Source organism: Xenopus laevis, chromosome 7L, assembly GCF_017654675.1.
Source record: "Xenopus laevis strain J_2021 chromosome 7L, Xenopus_laevis_v10.1, whole genome shotgun sequence".
In the NCBI taxonomy this organism is placed as follows: Eukaryota; Metazoa; Chordata; class Amphibia; order Anura; family Pipidae; genus Xenopus; species Xenopus laevis.
Genome location: NC_054383.1, coordinates 10,839,069 through 10,862,095, shown reverse-complemented (window position 1 = coordinate 10,862,095; position 23,027 = coordinate 10,839,069). Strand labels below are relative to the sequence as shown.

The 23,027-nt window shown below is 41.7% G+C and overlaps 1 protein-coding gene across 4 annotated transcripts in view; it reads left to right on the top strand.

The window, feature by feature from the left end:
• The window catches only part of LOC108696075 (protein FAM13C), a 176,589-nt gene that overhangs the window by 66,057 nt on the left and 87,505 nt on the right, over positions 1-23,027 (top strand). For all 4 annotated transcript variants that reach the window (XM_041570199.1, XM_041570201.1, XM_018225077.2 and 1 more), the window contains one exon: positions 18,046-18,090. In XM_041570199.1, coding sequence (XP_041426133.1) covers positions 18,046-18,090 — 45 coding nt within the window. The remainder of the gene's footprint in view (positions 1-18,045; positions 18,091-23,027) is intronic.

The following is a 23,027-nucleotide window of genomic DNA, read 5'->3' as shown; positions in this document are numbered from 1 at the left end:
TATATGAATGCTGCTTGAAAAAAAGTAACTCAAGTGGTTTTTCTAGAGACGATAATATTATCAATATTTAGACAAAATGTGAACAAGCTCACACAGCTCGATGGCGGGTTGAAGAAAACACTGTGCAAATAATGCCTACAAGGTCAACGTATACACTACTACAGCGGTGGATACGGATTACGTAAAATATATGAATGCTGCTTGAAAAAAAGTAACTCAAGTGGTTTTTCTAGAGACGATAATATTATCAATATTTAGACAAAATGTGAACAAGGTCACACAGCTCGATGGCGGGTTGAAGAAAACAGTGTGCAAATAATGCCTACAAGGTCAACGTATACACTACTACAGCGGTGGATACGGATTACGTAAAATATATGAATGCTGCTTGAAAAAAAGTAACTCAAGTGGTTTTTCTAGAGACGATAATATTATCAATATTTAGACAAAATGTGAACAAGCTCACACAGCTCGATGGCGGGTTGAAGAAAACACTGTGCAAATAATGCCTACAAGGCCAACGTATACACTACTACAGCGGTGGATACGGATTACGTAAAATATATGAATGCTGCTTGAAAAAAGTAACTCAAGTGGTTTTTCTAGAGACGATAATATTATCAATATTTAGACAAAATGTGAACAAGCTCACACAGCTCGATGGCGGGTTGAAGAAAACACTGTGCAAATAATGCCTACAAGGCCAACGTATACACTACTACAGCGGTGGATACGGATTACGTAAAATATATGAATGCTGCTTGAAAAAAGTGACTCCGGTGTTTTTTCTGGAGACGGTAATATTATGGATATTTAGAAAGAATGGGAACAAGGTCACACAGCTCGATGGCGGGTTGAAGAAAACAGTGTGCAAATAATGCCTACAAGGCCAACGTATACACTACTACAGCGGTGGATACGGATTACGTAAAATATATGAATGCTGCTTGAAAAAAAGTAACTCAAGTGGTTTTTCTAGAGACGATAATATTATCAATATTTAGACAAAATGTGAACAAGCTCACACAGCTCGATGGCGGGTTGAAGAAAACACTGTGCAAATAATGCCTACAAGGCCAACGTATACACTACTACAGCGGTGGATACGGATTACGTAAAATATATGAATGCTGCTTGAAAAAAGTGACTCCGGTGTTTTTTCTGGAGACGGTAATATTATGGATATTTAGAAAGAATGGGAACAAGGTCACACAGCTCGATGGCGGGTTGAAGAAAACAGTGTGCAAATAATGCCTACAAGGCCAACGTATACACTACTACAGCGGTGGATACGGATTACGTAAAATATATGAATGCTGCTTGAAAAAAGTGACTCCGGTGTTTTTTCTGGAGACGGTAATATTATGGATATTTAGACAGAATGGGAACAAGGTCACACAGCTCGATGGCGGGTTGAAGAAAACAGTGTGCAAATAATGCCTACAAGGCCAACGTATACACTACTACAGCGGTGGATACGGATTACGTAAAATATATGAATGCTGCTTGAAAAAAGTGACTCCGGTGTTTTTTCTGGAGACGGTAATATTATGGATATTTAGACAGAATGGGAACAAGGTCACACAGCTCGATGGCGGGTTGAAGAAAACAGTGTGCAAATAATGCCTACAAGGCCAACGTATACACTACTACAGCGGTGGATACGGATTACGTAAAATATATTATGGCTGCTTGAAAAAAGTGACTCCGGTGTTTTTTCTGGAGACGGTAATATTATGGATATTTAGACAGAATGTGAACAAGGTCACACAGCTCGATGGCGGGTTGAAGAAAACAGTGTGCAAATAATGCCTACAGGGCAAATAATGCCTAAAAGGTCAACTTATACACTACTACAGCGGTAGTAAAATAAAAAAAAGTAAAATAAAAAAAAAATGAATATTAAAAAAAAAAATTAAAGTTGGTGCTGCTGAACTACTAGGAGCAGCAGATTAGCACACCAGTCCCACTCCCCAACACTGCTAGACTAATAGCACTGGGCTCTTATAGTAGTAGTAGTAGTAGTAGTAGTAAAACAACAAAAAAATAAATAAAAGCAGTCCTTACAAGGACTACTGTTATTGCAGCAGTCAGCAGATGAGATCAGAAGCAGGACAGCTGCCCACTGCAGCTACATACAGAGCACTGCAGTAGAAGGTAGATTACTAGCCAGCAAAGCTACCTAAGCTTAAATGTCCCTCAAACCCCTGCAGACTTCTGTCCCTCCAATAACAGAGCAGTATCAAAACGATTACTAGCCAGCAAACTTTCAACTGTCCCTGAAATCACTAACAGGCAGCAGCTCTCTCCCTACACTATCTCTTCAGCACACACAGGCAGAGTGAAAAAACGCTGCAGGGCTTCGGTTTTTATAGGGAAGGGGAGTGGTCCAGGGGAGAGCTTCCTGATTGGCTGCCATGTACCTGCTGGTCTGGGGTGAGAGGGCAAAAAAAAGCGCCAACAATGGCGAACCCAAAATGGCGAACGTCGCGCGACGTTCGCGAACTTCCGGCGAGCGCGAACACCCGATGTTCGCGCGAACAAGTTCGCCGGCGAACAGTTCGCGACATCTCTACTTGGCACCCTCAGTTGCACCTATTGATGCATTTTTCTGTTGGAACTACTACCATGTCCAAAGTGGCTCAAAGGATCCCCAACATAAACAGGCCTACTGGTGAGCAATTCATCAGGTTGAACATAATGCTACTCATTAACACTATCCAGAAGTGCAAGGAAAATGTTTGGATGCAAGTACCTTTAATAAATGGCATCAATATGCACAACACTACTGTGAGATCACCAGCATTGGACTGGTGGCTCTGGGGCCTACTGGGGCTGATGCATCAGTTGCATCCCCCCTTCACCTCCCCTTCCCAGCATGTACCTTGTTTCCTATTCTTGCGGCTGCAAATCATCCCCGGGGGGAGTTCAGGGGGCAACACTAAAGGTGTCATACAGGGAATCAGTATGACACCAGGGACAGCCGGGGCCCACCAGGTTTTTTCCGGTGTCCCGCCAGCCCAGTCCCACCCTGGATACCATTGTGGTTGTTTCTGTGCAAGGAGGGGGAGGAGCAGGGTTGCCAGGTCTGATTTTCAAAACCAGCCAAAGTCAGCTACAAAACCAGCCCAAAACTAGCCCAGAGGCACTTCAAAAGTAGGCCAAAAATAGCAAACAAAAGTCTAAAAATATAGGTGAAAATGCGCCTTTTCAAATTTTCACTGATTTGCATATTTTTCCACAAAGCAAAATGGGACAGGGCGTTACTACAGAGGGGGGCCCAGGAGGTATAGGAGCATAATTTCAATAAATATTGGTAAAACAGGTCAACCTCTAGACATTTTGGTGGCCAACAGATTTTTGCCCCGGAATTGTCTGAAACTGAGGAAAGTCACCGGAAAATGCGAGAATGCTTAAGAGTAACGGGAGGCCAAAATTTGGTAACTCAAAAATTATTTTTCACCCATAGATTTAAATTTTCAACGGCATCGAATTTTTGGCGAAGCAAAACGGGTCAAATTCGCCCAACTCCTGACTATACAAGTCAGGCCCATTGCATGCTGGGTATTGTAGTCTTACATTAAACTTGGCATTCTGCAAATTGTTAAACAAAAATGACATTACCCGACATGCATTGGGAGACGCCATTAGGGCAAGAAAAAACTTTGGCTGGTTTCCAAAGTACAAACCAACCAAAGGCCCAAAAAGTAGCCGAAATCCGTACCTTGGCTAGTTTGTACTTTCAAAACCCACCTGGGCTTTAAATTAGTAGCTCAAATTGGCTGGAAAACCGCCAATCTGGCAACCCTGAGAGGAGCCCCTATCCTCTGTGATATGACAGAAGAGAAGTAGAAGAGAGAAGCAGCAGAGTACAAACAAGGTGCTGCAAGCTCCCAGAGTTTTCTGTGTGGGAAAGCCAGTAGGGAACCCCTAGGGGCAGAAAAGTGTGCTCTCTACAAATTGTGCTCCTCTCAGGGCATGGAAAACCAAAGGGAGTCCTTCTCAGGACTTCGAAGCAACTGCCACATAAGTGGGGACTCCCTTCAGCAGCTCAAAGATCAGCAGCTGCATTATTTGAGTGAAGTTGCTCCTGGCTGGCAGGCTACCCATATCACTGTAATTTAAAGGTGTCCTGCTAATAAATCCATCAACCTTTCCATTGTGTTAGGCTAGGGCCACACGGCGCGATTTCGCCGCGATTCTGCGCTGGGCGAGTTGTCGCTGCGTTTTTTAAGCCGAAATAGCTTTGCTCATTTTGGCGCTGGCGTCAATGCAAATCGCGGCGACATCGCTGCGCTAATTCACACGCGGCGATTCTTTTTCTACTGTCGCCCGGAAACGCCCAGCGAGGCAACTTCGGGCGACAATAGAAAAAGGATCGCCGCGTGTGAATTAGCGCAGCGATTTCGCCGCGATTTGCATTGACGCCAGCGCCAAAGTTAACAAAGCTATTTCGGCTTAAAAAACGCTTAAAACCGCAGCGACAACTCGCCCAGCGCCGAATCGCGGCAAAATCGCGCCGTGTGGCCTTACCTTAAGAGTAAGTGTATTGTGGATCAGAGAAGTTTCACAGGAAGGGGTATTACAGTTCAATCCATCCTGACCCTGGGTGGAGGCACACCATTTTACCTGCTCTCCCATATAGCGGAGGCACAGGACTCATGTAGCGCCACACATAAGTAAATCCATGCTAGATATCATGGAGCAGAAGAGGACTTTATAAATGACCCTTCAACTGTTCCCAAACACGGCTACCTTAACCTAGGGTTCTGCTGACCCACACTGAAACAAACACACGCTCAACCAGGGTGGGTCTGGGCCTCTTAGGTCCCAACGAAGAACATGACTTCAAAGGTCGACTAATATAAACCTATTGTGGATGGGGCTGATAGGAATGGACCTACATACTGTATGTGCCTTGGGTGCACTATTGGTTCCTCTGGTGCTCTGGCAGGCCAGTCCAATTCTGCACCCACAGAACCTGGTGCAGCATTGAAAAATCAAACATCTGCACTTCTATTATCACAATGATTACCTTCCACTATTACGTGACCTTCTTCATTACTATTGGAAGAACCACAGAGACCACTGACCACTTGGGTCAGTTATTTCTTGTCACTTGGCCAGTTATGGCCCCTGACTATGAAACTTCATTGGAGTCAAGTCTTTACTTTAAAACTTTGCATTGGGATAACCCAAATCTGGACACATTTTTCTCCAGTTATGAAGGATTTTCTGTTTAAATGTCTGAAACTCTCTACGTGGAGCAGAAAATATAATTTATTCCAAATGGATTTTGTAAGGCTTTGGCCGTTAAGCCGCATGTTTACCCATTTCTACCTGGCGCTTGAAAGGAACCTGCCGTCAAAGCAGCCTGTTTTATTATTTCATGTCAGCAAAAGAAGAGGAAAATAAATTGGACTTTTAGGAAAGTGCTTAAAAATGCAGGAGATATCAAAAGAGTGAGGCGCATGCTGTTTTTCTTTCTTATGCTCCAGGGCACAGAAATTCACCGTTGGAGTGACAGAAATGTATTGGAATGGCAGCTGAGTGAATTCATAGCGGGACTGATACTGTGTTATAATTATCGAAAAATATGTAAAATGCTTTAAAAGCACAGCAACGAAGCTACAGGAGGTTCTGTTCTGAATGTGATATTATCCTCGACGTCAAACAGAATAAATCAGTACTTTTTGTGTGTTTATTTAACATATCTCCAGAAAAGTGGGAATAGGCAGAGAGATATGGACAAGCGGTTCAGTTCAGGTCCATTCCTGGAAGTTTTGCCTGACTTGTCGTCACCTATATGGGCCCCTAGGGGCGCAGATTAAAGAGACCACCCTTGGAATAACATTATCTGGACAGCAAATCAAGTCTTCCAGTGTTTCCCACTGATGTGTATGACGGTCTTCAGCTGATGGACAGGGGACCAACTTACCTTGCCTGCTTTTATTCACATGGGCTCAATGAGAAGATCAATGCAGCTTGGGCTTGTATGTCTGTGGCCAATTCCAATAAATATCCGGCCATTAAAACCTTGAGCCAAATCGATCATCAACCAGTAACTGATACTTGTATGGCCACCTTGAGCTTGATGGCACATGGAGCATCTTTATCACCAAAGAGAACTGGCGCCATCAAAACATGAACGTGGACAAAATCCCCATCTACATCTGGGGGGGAAAAAAGATTTTACTTTTCCTCTAAAAAAAAAATATTCATAGTAAAATGTACTTCTTATACTACTTATACTTCCTGGTATATACTTCCTACTTATACTTCCTGGTATATACACCCACAATATAAAAAAATGGAAGCAGCAACACCGTGCTCCATAAAAAAAACATTTAAAAACAATCTCCAGACCAATGTCTTATGTGTTTCAGGCATTGTTGCCTTCAATCATAAGCTAAAAACAACACTCTGCCTTGCTTTATGGCAGATGTAAGAACATATGCAAAACCTCATAATTTTTTTACCCGCATAGCAGCTTGCCCCTTCAAATTCCAGCACAGTAGTGGGTGACATATCTAATTAAGGTGCAAGTATTAAGGAGTTGGTATTAGCATCTGTGCAAAATAGCGTACAATTTTCCACTTGCAATTGTGTTTGTAAATAAACCTTATACTTTAATTTTTTCCCAATTATATTTAGGGGGTCATTTGCTTTCCCTGAGGTGAGGCAAGTGTGAGAGCACTATGGGGAATACTGAACTCTGCACCTAGTGTGGCATCATACGATCAAGTCGCTTCTCTGCCTTTTTGCTAAGATCAAGTGTAGTACTGGGCCTTTTGGCTAGGGACCCCTTCTTGTGATCTTCTGTGAAGAAGGAGAAACACTTGGTCCTCACGCTGGCTAAGATCAAGTGTAGTCCCACTAGGCCTTTTGGATAGGTATCTGTTCTTATGATCTTTATTCATTGCTTGATTCATTTTGGGTCTTGCACAATGCACATGTACTTCTTGCTTACTTACTTCACTGGATGGATCATAGTCCTCTGGGCTTGACCCCTAACCAAGACTTGCACCCTGGGGGAAGCTTCGGCAGAACCCAGGGTAGACGGGACTCCCCCTAGCCACAAGGCGAAGTGGAGTCCAAATGGCCACCTGCTCATGCTATCCTTTTGGCCTGGCCTGGGACACTTGAGCAACAGAGCCCATGCCTTCAGGTACGACTCGGAAAGAACTTATTTTAGCACATTTTAAGCACTTATTTATAGTATGTCTTTTTATATGTGCACTATGCATAGGCAGGGCCGGAACTAGGGGTAGGCAGAGTAGGCACGTGCCTAGGGCACAAAGCTGGGAGGGCGACAGGCATGTACCTCCTCTGTCGCCTACCCCAAGTCCGGTTCCCTTCTCTGCCTGTTCCGTCACGCTTTTTGCACTTCTGCCCATGCGCGCGAACTTCACGCATGCGCACGCGAGCGTAAATTCGCGCATGTGCACACCAAACAGGCGCCGCGACTGCCCGGCCTGCCTAGGGCGCCTGCCCAGCATGGCCCGGCACTGTGCATAGGTCTTTTTTGCAGGGGTGCAGTTGACCCTTTTGGTCTCTGCCCCAGGTTTTTGGTGCCTGTGGAGAAGCTTCAGCTGAACCCAGGGACAAAGGCCTCTCCCTAGCCATGAGGCAAAGGAAAGACTGAAGACCCTTGCTGTACTGTTCTATTAAATAATCTTTTACTCCTGCTTTTTATGCTTTCATTCCTTCTGTGTCTGAGTAACTAGTTGGGCATGTGCCAGAAGAATAGTTCATATCCCGGATGACTTGGGTCGATAGTATTGACCCGAGTTTCCCAACTTTTTTCATCTGTGAGCCACCTTCAAAGGTAAAAAAAAGGTTGGGGAGCAACATAAGCATGGGGTTGCCAAATATGGGTTGTGCTTCACTACTAGACTCGCAGCACACAGGAGGCTCTGTTTGGTAGAACACATGGTTCTTATGCAACTAACTCAAGGCCGGAATTCAAAAAATAAGCACCTGATTTGAGGTCACTGGGGGGGCAACATCCAAGGGGTTGTCGCTCGCTAGCCGCTGGTTGGGTATTATTGTTGAGCAAATTTTTTTTTCCGCCAGCCATGGATTCGTGAATTTTTTAACGCCAATTGACTAATGCATTTGAACAAAAAAAAGTCGTCATAAGAAAAAACACCCACTGACTTTAATGTAAGAAAAATTGACGTGCATAAAAAAAAAAATGTTGGCACCCGCCGACTTCAATGACTTTTGCAAATTTCTTTTTAAGACAGATTATCTCATCACTATTGGGGATCGCTGTTTTGGATGATAATGCCTATAAGGGTTCAGTCATCAAGGATTCTTTGTTGGCTGAATCCAAACTCTAGCTGCTGTGTTTAGCAGCCCATGTGCTACAGGAAAATACCTTTGCATTAAAATGTAATTTGGCTACAATATTAGCATTGACTTTGCATGTTCATCTTTTTCCTACCAGGAATTTACTGAGCCCTGGGCATAGGGAGGCAGCCATGCAAAGCAGCATAGACTAAATAGCTATTAAAGCTCATATTTATGGAGTCCTGCTTCAGTAGAAGTGCAATTTAGAATCTTACAGGTGATTGCTTGAGGCCCTTATCAATAATTTCCCTCACTGGTCGGCACCTGCGCCCTTCTGACGGCATCTAACCAAAATGAGGTCCTCCTGTAGAAAAACTTTTCCATATTCATTTATGTAATTTCCTTACTGTGCTTGGCTGGGTTCTTTAAATAACCAAATGTTTTGCTCTAACAGCCATTCCAGCTGCATCATCTCAGCATTTGCTTTCTTAGGTAGTTCTCCGAATGAATCGTTTAATCAGGCATCTTCATTTGCAATCCCAGCTCATTCACCTCGGCGTGTGCCATCTAGATTCCGTGAATGCGTGAGCGTGATGCTGATCAAGTTCTCATTTGTGGAGCTTCTAACGAAGTCTGTTGGGGAAATTAAATGCATTGGAAGCACTCATGTTAACTCTGTCAAGGGGACCCTCAGATTGTTTGGAGGAACTAGAGTGGATCTTGGTTTTGGGCAGTAGGTTCATTGGTAATTTACTAAAACCATAGGTTGCTCTTAAATACAGGGTCTTTGCAACCACGGGGTTGTAGGGCAGTGTTGCTCAAACTATTGTTGTGGCTGGTTGCATCATTCGAGTGTCACTGGCACTGCTCATTCTCAGCGTGCTCTAGGCTGCTAAGTAGTGATGGGCGAATTTATTCGGCAGGCGCGAATTCGTGGCGAATAAATTCGTGAAATGCCCGCAAAAATTCGCCGGCGTCAAAATAAATTTTCGTCAAAAACGGGCGCCGGCGTCAAAAACGAGACGCGGCGCCGTTTCGTGAATTTTTCGCCGTTTCCGAAACGGAGCAAATTCGCCCATCACTACTGCTAAGCTTAGGGGTCAGCGGAAATCAGCAACTCATTAGCAGAAAGATCTGTCGTAGAGGTGAGGCTACAGGAGTGATTAGTAATTAATTCACATTTACATTGCACTGGCTTCTATGATGAAGCAATATCTTGTGAGTTGGTTCCTAAGCTCAGGTAAGTGACAGCAGCCCAGAGCATGTGCTGGGAACCAGCAGAAAAGAAGATGAGGAGCTTCTGGGGCATCTTTGTGGGCATAAACCTTCACTGCTAAAGGGAAGTGGTGGATAAGGGCTAATACAGAATCTCAAGTCAGAAGGAGTAGTATTTCTAGTCTAGTTCCCTCAACATTACCCATACATACTTTTGTTTTCAGAAGACCTTCCATGCTCCTCATTTCTCTCTTTCTCTACACCAGGGATCCCGAACCTTTTTTACCCGTGAGCCACATTCAAATGTTAAAAAAGTTGGAGAGCAACACAAGCATGCAAAAAAATCCCTGCGGGTGCCAATTATAAACTGTGGATGACTACTGGTGGCTCCTATGTGGACTGGCAACCTATAAAAGGCTTTGTTTGGCAGTGAACTTTGTTTTTTATGGAACTAAAACTGGTTAACTAGCCAGGAATTCAAAAATAAACACTTGCTTGAAGGCCACCGGGAGCAACATCCAAGGGATTGGTGAGCAACATATTACTCACGAGTCACTGTTTGGGGATCACTGCTCTATACTATAGACATATCGAGTGGGTAGGAGTTAGGATATATTTTTATCCCCAAGAGAACAGTCAGAATCCGATCTCAATTAATCAAAGTTGACTATTTTGATCAGGCAACCTGTGGTTGAGGGACCTTATTGGTTCTTTTTAAGGGTCCTCAGCCAAGTTACCCACTAAATGCTTTCCAAACAACTGTTGGTGCTGTTACCAACTGGGTTTTTAGCTGCCCTACTTTGTGTTGGATTGGCAATAGGGTTGGTCGTAAAAGTACCCTCAAATGTTTATAAACAGTAGGGCTAAACTAGGATCTTTCAGATCCCCTAAAGGTGACCTACAGTATTTCTACAAAAAGTGCACTTCCTGGCAGCTCTTTATTTCTTGCTTTTATCTCAACCTAAGTGTCTGGAGAAGACAATGTAGAATGGTGCAGAAAAGAAAGTGCATAAGTTGGGTGCACAGAGTTCTTTTTTTTTAATGTGTCCCACCACAGGATCGACAGCAAACAACTGAATAGTGATGAGCGAATCTGTCCCGTTTCACTTCACCAAAAAATTTGCAAAACTGCTTGAAAATTCGCAAAACGCATTGAAGTCAATAGGCAAAAAAAAATATTTTCTCAATCCTGAAGCATTATAGTCAATAGGCATTTTTTCTTGCAGTGACTTTTTTTGTCTTGGTGACTTTTTTTTTGTCTTTATGACTTTTTGTCCAAATGCATTAATGTCAATGGGCATTTTTTCTCAAGTTATTTCTCACTCAAAATGCAATGGGAGTTTTTTTTTTGTCGGCGACTTTTTTTTGTCGCCACTAATTTTTTACAGGGGAAATTTTTGTCGCAGTTTAGTGAAAACATTTGCAGATGTGGAATTTCGCCATGAATCCATGCCTAGCGAGAAAATTCGCTCACCACTAAAACTGAACCTTCACCCAACTCAGTTGGGACACCCACCCTGATGTTCAATTGCAGGAGAGCCAGAGAGCTAATGATAGAGTCCTCACCCAAGCGTTAAGACCCTAACACCTGCCTTTCAATATATTCTCGCTACAAACATGAACTCTAACACCTACTTATCTGATCTAAACAAAAACATTCCTATTTTGGGGGTCAGAGCCCTGAAAGCTGTGACTCATCATGGAAAGTACAGTTAAGTACTGAATCCTTAAAGGCACCAATTGACTTTGCTGTCTCTCAGTGTTGTCCAAGGAAGGTTTATGAACGAGGCTCTGGAATTCTTACAACTGAGCAGTAGCTGTAATTAATCATAGATAGTTATGGGAGTATTTATATCATGAAAAGCTTGCACTCCGTCTGAGCAGTTTGGATCATTAATAAACATGATCACAAAATCAAATTCAGAGTTGATGAAACATTTGAGCATTCATTCTTGTTTTTCCTTACGGCCACCAGTGAAGTTAATGACAAAATTACAGTTATGAAAAATGAACAGCTGATATTGCTCATAGTCTGTACAGACATCCCATAAAACTATGGCAGCATAGGTATTCCCTGTACTAAGCACAATTCAGCAGGAACAGTCCCCTAAGTTTGCTCATAGTCTTTACAGAGAGATCCTATAAAACTATGGCAGCATAGGTATTCCCTGTACTAAGCACAATTCAGCAGGAACAGTCCCCTAAGTTTGCTCATAGTCTGTACAGAGAGATCCCATAAAACTATGGCAGCATAGGTATTCCCCTGTACTAAGCACAATTCAGCAGGAACAGTCCCCTAAGTTTGCTCATAGTCTTTACAGAGAGATCCTATAAAACTATGGCAGCATAGGTATTCCCTGTACTAAGCACAATTCAGCAGGAACAGTCCCCTAAGTTTGCTCATAGTCTGTACAGAGAGATCCCATAAAACTATGGCAGCATAGGTATTCCCTGTACTAAGCACAATTCAGCAGGAACAGTCCCTAAATTTGCTCATAGTCTGTACAGAGAGATACTGTACATTAGATCTATACCAGCATTGATAGGACTATGTACTAAGCACAATTCCTGAAATTGGGGCTGATAAAAGCATTTTTCTGTCATTTGTCAGAATCAAGTGATACATTTTATGAATTCATATTTCCTTGGCATTTACAGACCTTGGACTTGTAATTTATCATTAGGAAAGAGTGACCTTCAGTGCCAGGGAACAATAATTCAGACGTGACAAAATATATTATATTTAACCTTAGCCTTCGCTTGTCAGACGCTTGACTGTTTGTGCCCTGGGAAAGGCTGTTAAAGCTATGGGCAAAAACAGGAGAAAAATATACACAGATTAAACGTTGTCAATGGCTTCAAAGTTATTTGCAAATGCAATTAAATGCAGTATTGTGTTGTCCTTTTGGTTCTCCAGTTCTGAAACAGTTTAGCAGAGATCAGTCCTCTTCCAGGTCTGTTAATCAGCTGCCTTCTGCTACATTGTTTCAGGAGTCAGGTCCAGAAGTGCAGAGCATAATATATAAACAGCCAGACAGGTGGTGCTTTCAATGCACTTATAAATAACCGTACAACCAGTGAAATTCTTTCATCCAATTCTTGCTATGGGCATAACTCTGTATTTGGGCAATGCACTGTTTATAAAGTGGTTATATTCCTCCTTCTTGTCAGAGACGTGTATTTTTTTCATCCTAACTTACTATGCGACTACGTCCGACTTCTGTATCCTTCCCTCTGCCCCGTGACCAAATACATGTAAAATATCTCGTGTGCGTGGGATAAATAGATTGGAAATTCTGCCTGCATAATAAAATAGCTTTCAAGCCAAGATGTGTTTTACAGATATTTATGGTGAGAGTAATAGACGGATGATAAATACAGTATGCAGATCAGCCAACAGTGCAATGAATTAAATAATATGAAATATCTGTTGCCACTGGGTGACTTATGAAACATATTGCAGCCATTATATACAGCTGTCAGGCTTGTCTGCAAATTCCCATGATTAATATGATTAATATCTTGTATTAATATAGTTCATTGTGTCAACTGGGACCTGCCAGGCTCTGCAGCATCAGTATCTTTATAGCCCTTCAGGCAGGGGTTCTATTCTAATGCAGGGTGATATCACCCAAATATATCCAGGATCCAGGATATATATATATACTGTATATATATATCTCCAGGATTTCATTTAGAATATTCCTGTTTTATTATGCACTTCTTATTAGTGCTGGGCAAATATAAACAAACATGCAAAGTGTTATAATGTTTTAAAAATAAATATACCACTTATTACTTCAATATTTTATTACTACAGATTTTAGGCACAAACTTTATGTATGCATGACAGTGTCTCTTTATACGATGTCTGATGGTCCTGCTGGAAATGACAGTAAGGGTAAGGATACAGTGTAGTGATGGCACAGGACTGGCACTTATGGAAATTATTTAGTATAGGGGTGGCACAGGATTGGCACTTAGAGAATGGATACAGTATAGGGTTGGCACAGGACTAGCATTTAGGGAATGGATACAGTATAGGGATGGCAAAAGACTGGCATTTAGGGAATGGATACAGTATAGGGGTGGATCAGGACTGGCACTTAGGGAAAGGATACAGTATAGGGGTGGCACAGGACTGACACTTAGGGAAAGGATACAGTATAGGGGTGGCACAGGACTGACACTTAGGGAAAGGATACAGTATAGGAGTGGCACAGGACTGACACTTAGGGAAAGTAAACAGTATAGGGATGGCACAGGACTGGCCTTTACGGAGAGGATACAGTATAGGGGGTGGCACAATGATGGCATAGGACTGGCACTTAGGGAAAGGATACAGTATAGGGGTGGCACAGGACTGGCACTTAGACAAAATATACAGTATAGGGTGGCACAGGTGTGGCACTTAGGGAATGGATACAGTATAGGGGTGGCATAGGACTGGCACTTAGAGAAAGGCTACAGTATAGGGGTGGCACAATGATGGCACAGGATTGACACTTAGGGAAAGGATACAGTATAGGGGGTGGCACAATGATGGCACAGGACTGGCACTAAGGGAATGGATACAGTATAGGGGTGGCACAGGACTGACACTTAGGGAAAGGATACAGTATAGGGGTGGCACAGGACTGACACTTAGGGAAAGGATACAGTATAGGAGTGGCACAGGACTGACACTTAGGGAAAGTAAACAGTATAGGGATGGCACAGGACTGGCCTTTACGGAGAGGATACAGTATAGGGGGTGGCACAATGATGGCATAGGACTGGCACTTAGGGAAAGGATACAGTATAGGGGTGGCACAGGACTGGCACTTAGACAAAATATACAGTATAGGGTGGCACAGGTGTGGCACTTAGGGAATGGATACAGTATAGGGGTGGCATAGGACTGGCACTTAGAGAAAGGCTACAGTATAGGGGTGGCACAATGATGGCACAGGATTGACACTTAGGGAAAGGATACAGTATAGGGGGTGGCACAATGATGGCACAGGACTGGCACTAAGGGAATGGATACAGTATAGGGGTGGCACAGGACTGACACTTAGGGAAAGTATACAGTATAGGGATGGCACAGGACTGGCCTTTACGGAGAGGATACAGTATAGGGGGTGGCACAATGATGGCACATTACTGGCACTTAGGGAATGGATACAGTATAGGGGGTGGCACATTTCCTATTCTATAACAATGTCTCTCTCTACACTATAACAATGAATCTCTCTCTCTCTTGATCATCTATTTTTCTGTCTCTCTCTACCTATCTCTCTCTCTTTCAGTCAATGTATTCATGGTTTTGTCAAGATCCTGACCTATCAGAAGGGCACTTGAGTGGGTGTTCTGGTTGGCTTGGGTTCTGTGTAGCTTTACTGATTGGGAACAAACGCTGTGAGACGTCAGGAAGTGGCAGATTTGATTTCGCTCTCACTAAAGGCCATGGGAAAGGGCAGTGATCGCGCTGCTGTGATCTCCAGTGCTGACCCTGTACGTCTCTATGACATGAGGAAAGTAGGAAGGAAGAGAATCCACCAAACAAACAAATATGAAGGATTAACAGGGCGGGTCAGAATAGAAGTTTACATTGAGACCCATCAGTAATACTGAACTCTGTTACTCACACACATTCATTGTTTGGGCTTTTCAGGTAGAGAGGGAACCTCCCCTGGGGCTGAAAAGGTCTTTGTTTAAAGGAAAACTGCAATATTATTATACTGTACATTAAATGTTACATATATTCAATTCAGTTGCTGTAGGACTCCCAGCTAGGGATGAGCGAAATATTTCACCACATTTCACTTGATAGTAAAAAAAATGTTGCGCCCATTGACTATGGCGATTTTTTTATGAAGATCCGCCCTTCACTACTTCCAGCATCTCACTGACTGTCAATGGCTATTGAGGTTTCTGGGATTTGTAGTTTTTATTCAAAATTACATTTTGCATTCTGACCCCATGACAGCCACCTTACGCGTTTCATACCCTCTGGTACTTATCATCCCATTAATCAGTTACAGAAGGGTTGAATGAAACTGTCATTAAATTAATAATAATGAATTATCATGTAATTAATAAAAAGTCTGCCATGTAATTAATAGATTGATATCTAGTCACATAGAATTATAGGCAGATTGATAGACAGACAGATTACAGAGTCCCCCTACTTGAGGGAGTGGTTCACCTTTAAGTTAACTTTTAGCATGCAATTCTAAACAACTTTTCCATTGGTCTTCATAATTTTTTTTTATATAGTTTTTAATTATTTGTCTTCTTCCTCTGACTCTTTCCAACGTTCATATGGGGGTCGCTGACCCCAGTCTTAAAAAGGTCCCATTTAGCACATTCTGTATGAAGGGAGGAGTTTGATGGTGGCAGACCCTCCTCTAAAACATCTTTTACGCACATTGTGAATTTAACCCTTTGTTTCCCATAGAAAGCATTGGCCTCTTTATACTGGGGTGCAGGCCAGCACAGTGACAGGTAGGGGGAGCTACTGATCATTAATGGGATGAATGAGAGAAAAAGGACTCGGAAAAAGGAAGAAGCATCCGGATATTTTACATTTAGCTTCCTGTAGGTTTCATGCAGAATGTGATTTTTTTTTTTTTTTATAGGAATTATATTGTCTGTTTCCATGGCAATTACATACATGGCTCTGAAGGTTTATATGTATATATTTTATATTATATGCAGAACAGGATACCAATGACCGCTGCAAATCCATACACTTTAACTCTTTTTTTGCACAGTAGAATTATCTGGCAAGGGATGCTGGGATCTGTAGTACCAGCTGTAAAGACCACAGTCTTTGACTATCACACAAAATAGAGGCTGCGTGTTAGTGATATGGCCGGACAGTCACCATTTTCCTGGTGGGCTGGCAATTTGTCCGGGCCCCCTTCTCATCATGTGGTCACGGAGGCTGCCAGGGTCATGCCAGAGGTTATCAGAGGCAGCAAAAAAGGGGTGGTTCACCTTTAAGTTATCTTTTAGCATGTTATAGAATTAGTAATTCTAAACAACTTTTCTATTGGTCTTCATTATTTTTTTTTATAGCTTGTAATTATTTGCCTTCTTCCTCTGATTCTTTCCAACTTTCATATGGGGGTCTCCGACCCCCATAAAAAACAACAAATGCCCTGTAAAAGCTACAAATTTATTGTCATTGCTGCTTTTTTATTACTCATCTTTCTCTTCAAGTCCTCACCTATTCATATTCCAGTCTCTTATTCAAATAAATGCATGGTTGCTGGGGTAATTTGGACCCTAGCAACCAGATGGCTGAACTGGCAAACTGGAGAGCTGCTGAATAAAAAGCTAAATAACTCAAAAACCGCAAATAATAAAAAATGAAAACCAATTGCAAATTGTCTCAGAACATCACTCTCTACATCATACTAACAGTTAACTCAGAAGTGAACAACCCCTTTAACCCCTTTCAGTTAAGTTAGTTTCAGACAGTTTACCAGAAATAAAGACTTTTTCAAATTTTTTACTTTTTACCGTTTTTTTTCCAAAATCTAAATTTAAAGTTTAATGTTCCTGTCTCTGGTGTTTCAGTCTGACAGCTCAGTGATCCAAGAGCAGATTTGGAAGTGTTACAATTTGCTACATTTAGTTGTTACATTTAATTGATCCATTTCTCAGCAGCATCTCTGGAGTATCAGCAACTATTGTATCAATTCTAACAGCTGCCTGTAATGAAAGCCAGAGACTCTGCTCAGCAGGGACAGAGATAAGAAATGTATCAACTTAATGTATCAATTTAGATCAGTTTACAGGGTCGGCGACCCCCCTAAAAAAGAAGAAACGAAAAATATACAAAAACTACAAAAATAAAAGTGAACCCAATGCGTGTCGACCATATTGGTCTTCCGCAGGGGCCCAAATAACAAACTAACAAAGAAAAAAAGGCAGCCTTACAGTCGAAACGCGTTGGGCTCACTTTTATTTTTGTACATTTTTTCGTCTCCTTTTTTTCTTATGTAATAAATATATGATTTAATTCTTCTAAATTGAGTTTGCAATCTTTCCCGGGTTTTCTGTATGGTAGTTACACCACTGCAACAACTGATACATTTTCAAGAATTTAGTCTCCCTCCTACAGAGGATACGATATTGGCTCAAAGTCACCCTGTGTGACATTATCGTAATAGCAATGAATTCAGATTCATTTGTGGCTGAGGAGAGATCTGAGAGTTGTAGTTCAGCAACAGCTTATTTTCAGGGTTGTTTTTGTAAATAATAAAAAAAATACTGCATCCAGAGCAGCTGCTGCCTCCCGGCTCCATGCAAGTTAATGCGCCCTACACTGCTGTGTGCTTTGTGTGTGTTGCAGCAGCAGCAGAAGGCCAGTCCCTCCGCCGACCCTCACTGAGCATGTGCAGAACAGCCCAAGGTATGAGCATGTTGAGCTGACTGTACAGACATTGCCATGTTGGTCTATGGGTTACATTACAGCTACTGAGAAGCATTCAGCCGGCTCACCCCTCTCAGTAATCTGATGTTTTCTTGTTTCTGCTTTAGCCTGCAGGAGAACTCCTTCGGCAGCAGCAGTACGGCTGTCACTGAGTAAGTCAAACCCTTTCCATCTATTACAGCCTTCTATTACATTAATGCCTGTGCCTGTCTGTCTATTCCATAACAGCAGCATTCTAATGAATAGGAGATGCAGCCAAAATATCTGCCTGTACCTTTTATACACATCTATATATGTCTGTAATCTACTGTATTCATCCAGAGCACCCACCCACATACCCACCGCCAACTCACACTCACGGGGGGGCTTGGGAATTGCCATGTTGCAGAACTGTATCCTATTTAACTCAAATGGATTATCAGCTCTTCCGACTCCTTATTTCATTGGCTATTTATTGGTAATACGGAAATAAGAGGTGTTGGGTTGAAATTGCTATTTTTGTGTCAACAAATTTTGAAAAAAATATAGATGGCTGTAGCCTTATGTTTATTTTTAAGGCTAAAAATGTAAAATTGCAAAAAATAAAAAAATTTCAATTTTTTTTGCTTCCCGACTCATTTTGCCCACACCGCTTCTGTTAAACCAACGTCTTCCCTAATTGAAATAAATGTCCTGAAAAAAGGATGAAATCTGGGTCAAATGTTGCAGAAGGGAGAGCAAAGTAGTGTTTACTCTACACCCGCTCACTCATCTGCATTTCAGCCTTGCACTCGGCTAAGGGCAGAGACACACTCAGATTCGGGGAGATTAAGGGTAAGGGCACACACTAAAATTCAGGGAGATTAAGGGTAAGGGCATTTGTTAAAATTCGGGGGGAGATTAAGGGTAAGGGCACTCGTTAAGATTCGGGGGGAGATTAAGGGTAAGGGCACATGCTAAAATTTGGGGAGATTTAGTCACTGGCGATAAATCGATTTTCTACCGGGCAACTAATCTCCCCGAACTGCCTCCCACCAGCTAGAATGTAAATCGCGCGATGGCAATCGGTGCACTTCATTTTCCGAAGTCTTTGGAAAACATATCGAATCAAGTGCCATCCCGTCGGTGATTTACATTCTAGCCGGCGGGAGGCAGTTTGGGGAGATTAGTCACCCTGAAAAAGAGGAGATTTGTCGCTGGGTGACTAATCTCCCCGAATCTGAACGTGTGTCTCTGCCCTTTTTTAAAAAAAATACTGTAAAATTTCAACATATTTAACCATGTTAGTAATTATTTGTAACACCAAGTTGTAAAAAAATCTTGCTATTTTTTGGTGTATTTAAAATAAATATATTTCTTGGATTTTTTTTACATGTACAGTATATTTCTGTGCAATTAAAAAATCTACTCACTAAAATTTAATGCAGGTATAGGATAAATTTAATATCCGGAATGCTTGGGACCTGGGAAACGGATCCTGAAAACGGATCTTTGGATGTAACTTATGCTAAACCACTTAAATATGAAATATATGTTTCCTTTCAAATACAAGGTACTGTTATATTATTACAGAGAAAACGTCATTAAAGATATTTAAAAAAATCAATAAAAAATATTTAATTAATTTCTTAACATAGACTCTACGGGAGACGGCCTTCCCATAATTTGAAGCTTTTAGGATAGCCGTTTTATAGATAACGGATCCCATAGCTGTTTTGCCAAGCAGTGTAACTATTTGGGGGGATGCATTGCTTTGAAATTTTACTTTTTTACGATAATATATTGACCGATTCCTATATATAAAATATTGGGAATGCGTGTATAAATTACACATGCTCTTAGTGTTTTTGTAGTGTATGATTAAAAAATATATACTTCTTGGAATTTTTTAGGTATACAGGTATGGGATCAATTATCCAGAAACGCATTATCCAAAAAGCTCCAAATTACCGGAATGCTATCTCACATTGACTTCATTTTAATCAAAAGACCCCAGGTCCCCAGCATTCTGCATAACAGATCCCATACCTGTAGCGTATTTTATGCAATTGTTTACTTACTATCAATACAGGTATTGGCTGTTATATGGAAACCCGTTATCCAGAAAGCTCAGAATTAGGGAAAGGCAGACTTCTACAGACTCCATTTTATCCAAATAATCCAAATGTAAAAAAAAAATGATATCCTTTTTCTCTGTAATAATAAAACAGTAGCTTGTATTTATCCCAATTAAGATATAATTGATCCTTAGGGCAGGGGCATATGGGCAGATTCGGGAGATTTAGTCGCCTGGCAACTAATCGCCTCTTCTTCGGGCAACAATCTCCCCGAACTGCCTTCCCCCTGCCTTCCGCCTGCTATAATGAGTTAACACCAGTGCAATGGCACTCATGGCGCTTTGATTTCCAAAGTCAACCGAAGATGCCTCAGGAGGAAACTTCGGGCGACTTCGGAAATCGAAGCACCGCGAGTGCATTGCCACAGGTAATTTTTCATTTTAGCAGGCGGAAGGCAGGGGGAAGGCAGTTTGGTTAGATTGTCGCCCCAACAAAGAGGCGATTAGTCGCCAGGCGACTAAATCTCCCCGAATCTGCATGTGTGTCCTTTTCCTTATTGGTAGCAAAACCAGCCTATTGGGTTTATTTAATGTTTACATGATTTTCTAGTAGACTTAAGGTATGAAGATCCAAATTATGGAAACATCTGTTATCTGGAAAATCCCAGGTCCTGACAATTCTGGATAACAAAATAGTGTTAACTTATTTGGAATACTTTGCTTTCAATAATGACGTCTTTTTCAAGAGTATTGAGAGAGTTTTGACTTTGATTCAGATATAAAATGTTGGGGTGCAATTATTTTGGGGGGACCAGTTGCTTTGAATTATTTTTTCCCAAGAGTTCTTTTGACCGATTCAGATATAAAATGATGGGTTGCACGTGTAAAGCACACAGGTTCTTTGCATTGTATGTTTTTTTAAAAAAATTTTTTGTAATTTTCCAATCATAAAGAATAGTGACATAAATGTGCCGACTGGCAGTTGCATAACTAGATATTACTGGGCCTCACAGCAAATTCTTTTTCAGGCCCCCAAAATGTCTAGAGGTTGACCTGTTTTACCAATATTTATTGAAATTGTATATAAATTAGGGACTCATTGGGCCCCTATTCCTCCTGGGCCCAGGGCCCAGAACTACGGGTAGGCAGAGTAGGCACGTGCCTAGGGTGCAAATTTTAGGGGGCGCCAGGCACGTACCTTGCACTACTGTCTACCCCCTGTCCGGTCTGCAAAATCTGGCAAATTTCTGTGGTTTGCACACCTGTACACGCGAACCAAAGGTGAAGAGGCAATCCTACCGGTCAGTGCTCTGACGTACATGCGCTTGTGCATGCGCGGCTGAAGAGGGGGCAATGGTGCTGACCAAGTTGCCTGGGGTGCCCGGCCGGCTTGGCCCGGCCCTGCCTGTGCCCCCCTGTAGCCGCAGGGTCTGTTTCCTCTGTAGTTACACCCCTGCTACTGGCATTTCTACTTGTATTCAAGGAGAATTGATACAAATTTCAGAGCCCTACTCATTAGAAGAGGATATGTTTGTAGCTACACCAACAGTTAGCAGATTTATGAAAATTACAATCTTTGTGTTTTTCTCAAATTTGAAAAACTCAGATTTGCGTTTTAATATAAGAAGAACTTGAAATGTGAAAAAAGAACTCGCATTCTACCCTTCATTTTGTGTGAGTGCCAAATTTCGAATTAATCTTTAAAACTTTTATTTTTTAAAATGTAACTGCCATTGGTTGATTTTCTTTGCACGAACTCAACGGTTTTCAGATGGCAATTATTTATATTAATTGAGTTTTCCTGATTAATAACTACAAATCTGCAAATTTTGTAGTAAAAAAAACCCTCTAATCCTGCTTAAATATTAAATTTCAGTGTTAATAAACCAGGCCAACTCTTTTTCTATGAGTAGGTCACATTTTTGTTGCTCTTGAGTAGGTTCCAATGTTTCTAGAGGTACAGGTATGGGATCTCTTATTGGGAAACCTTAGATTTAGAAAGCTCCATATTACGGCCTTCTCCCATAGAGTCAATTTTAAGCAAATAATTCAGTTTCTACCTGTAATAACAAGACAGAACCTTGATGGCATCTAATATAACATCAACCCATGGTGGTCATCAAACTATCCTATTGAATTTTTATGATGTTTAAAGGTTTTTAGTAGACATAAGGCATGGTGCTTCAAATTAGGGGAAAGACCCCTTGTCTGGACAACCTCAGGTCCCCAGCATTCCAGATAACAGATCCCGTATCTATATTACATTTGTGCTGTGGATATGATGGTTGGATAGGTCTTCTACTTTAGGTTCATTGAAGGATTCCCTATTGAATATAGGAATGGAAAATCACCAAAGAGCTATGGAGAAAAACAATGTTGATTGCGTTCCTCTTTGATAGGCTGTTTGTGCTATTTCTGGGTTGGTGGTACTATTGCTAGTTTATGAGATGCATAACCGAGTGAAGAATGCTGGTCATGGACTTGAGAGGACATCCTAGAATGTTCATATGTTCCAGTTTGTCCACCTGTTCTAGAACCTCTTTCTAAATGCCATGGCTAGGATTTATGACAAAAGTCTACTTTATAGTGTTTCTGTGTTTTTCCTGCTATTTGCTAAATATAGGTCAACCTGTATCTTGAGGAATGAAGTTTCAAGCATAGAGCAAACTCCCCGTTACATCATCCCAACTGGAATTATCTCAACGTTACTGGTTCCCTAGAGAAATGATGTCATAAGTGGGCCTCTAACGTTCCCACCTCGTCATTGGCTGGCTAAAAAAGCTCTGAGCTGGAACGCTCAATAAGGCGAGAATGTGACATCTCTTAAAATAGCTCATTTCTTTAACATTTCAGTTTTGTAAAAAATGCAGTGTTCATCACAAGGATACTTTTAATATCCAGCAGGTTTGGGACTAGTGATGAGTGTAACCAGCCCGTTCCACTACTTTGTAACACCGTGTTTTATTGAATAGAATTTAATAATCGGCTTATATGACCAACGTATCCTCATTTTCCGATTGATTGACCCCTCATTTTTGCTTCTCAACAATAACC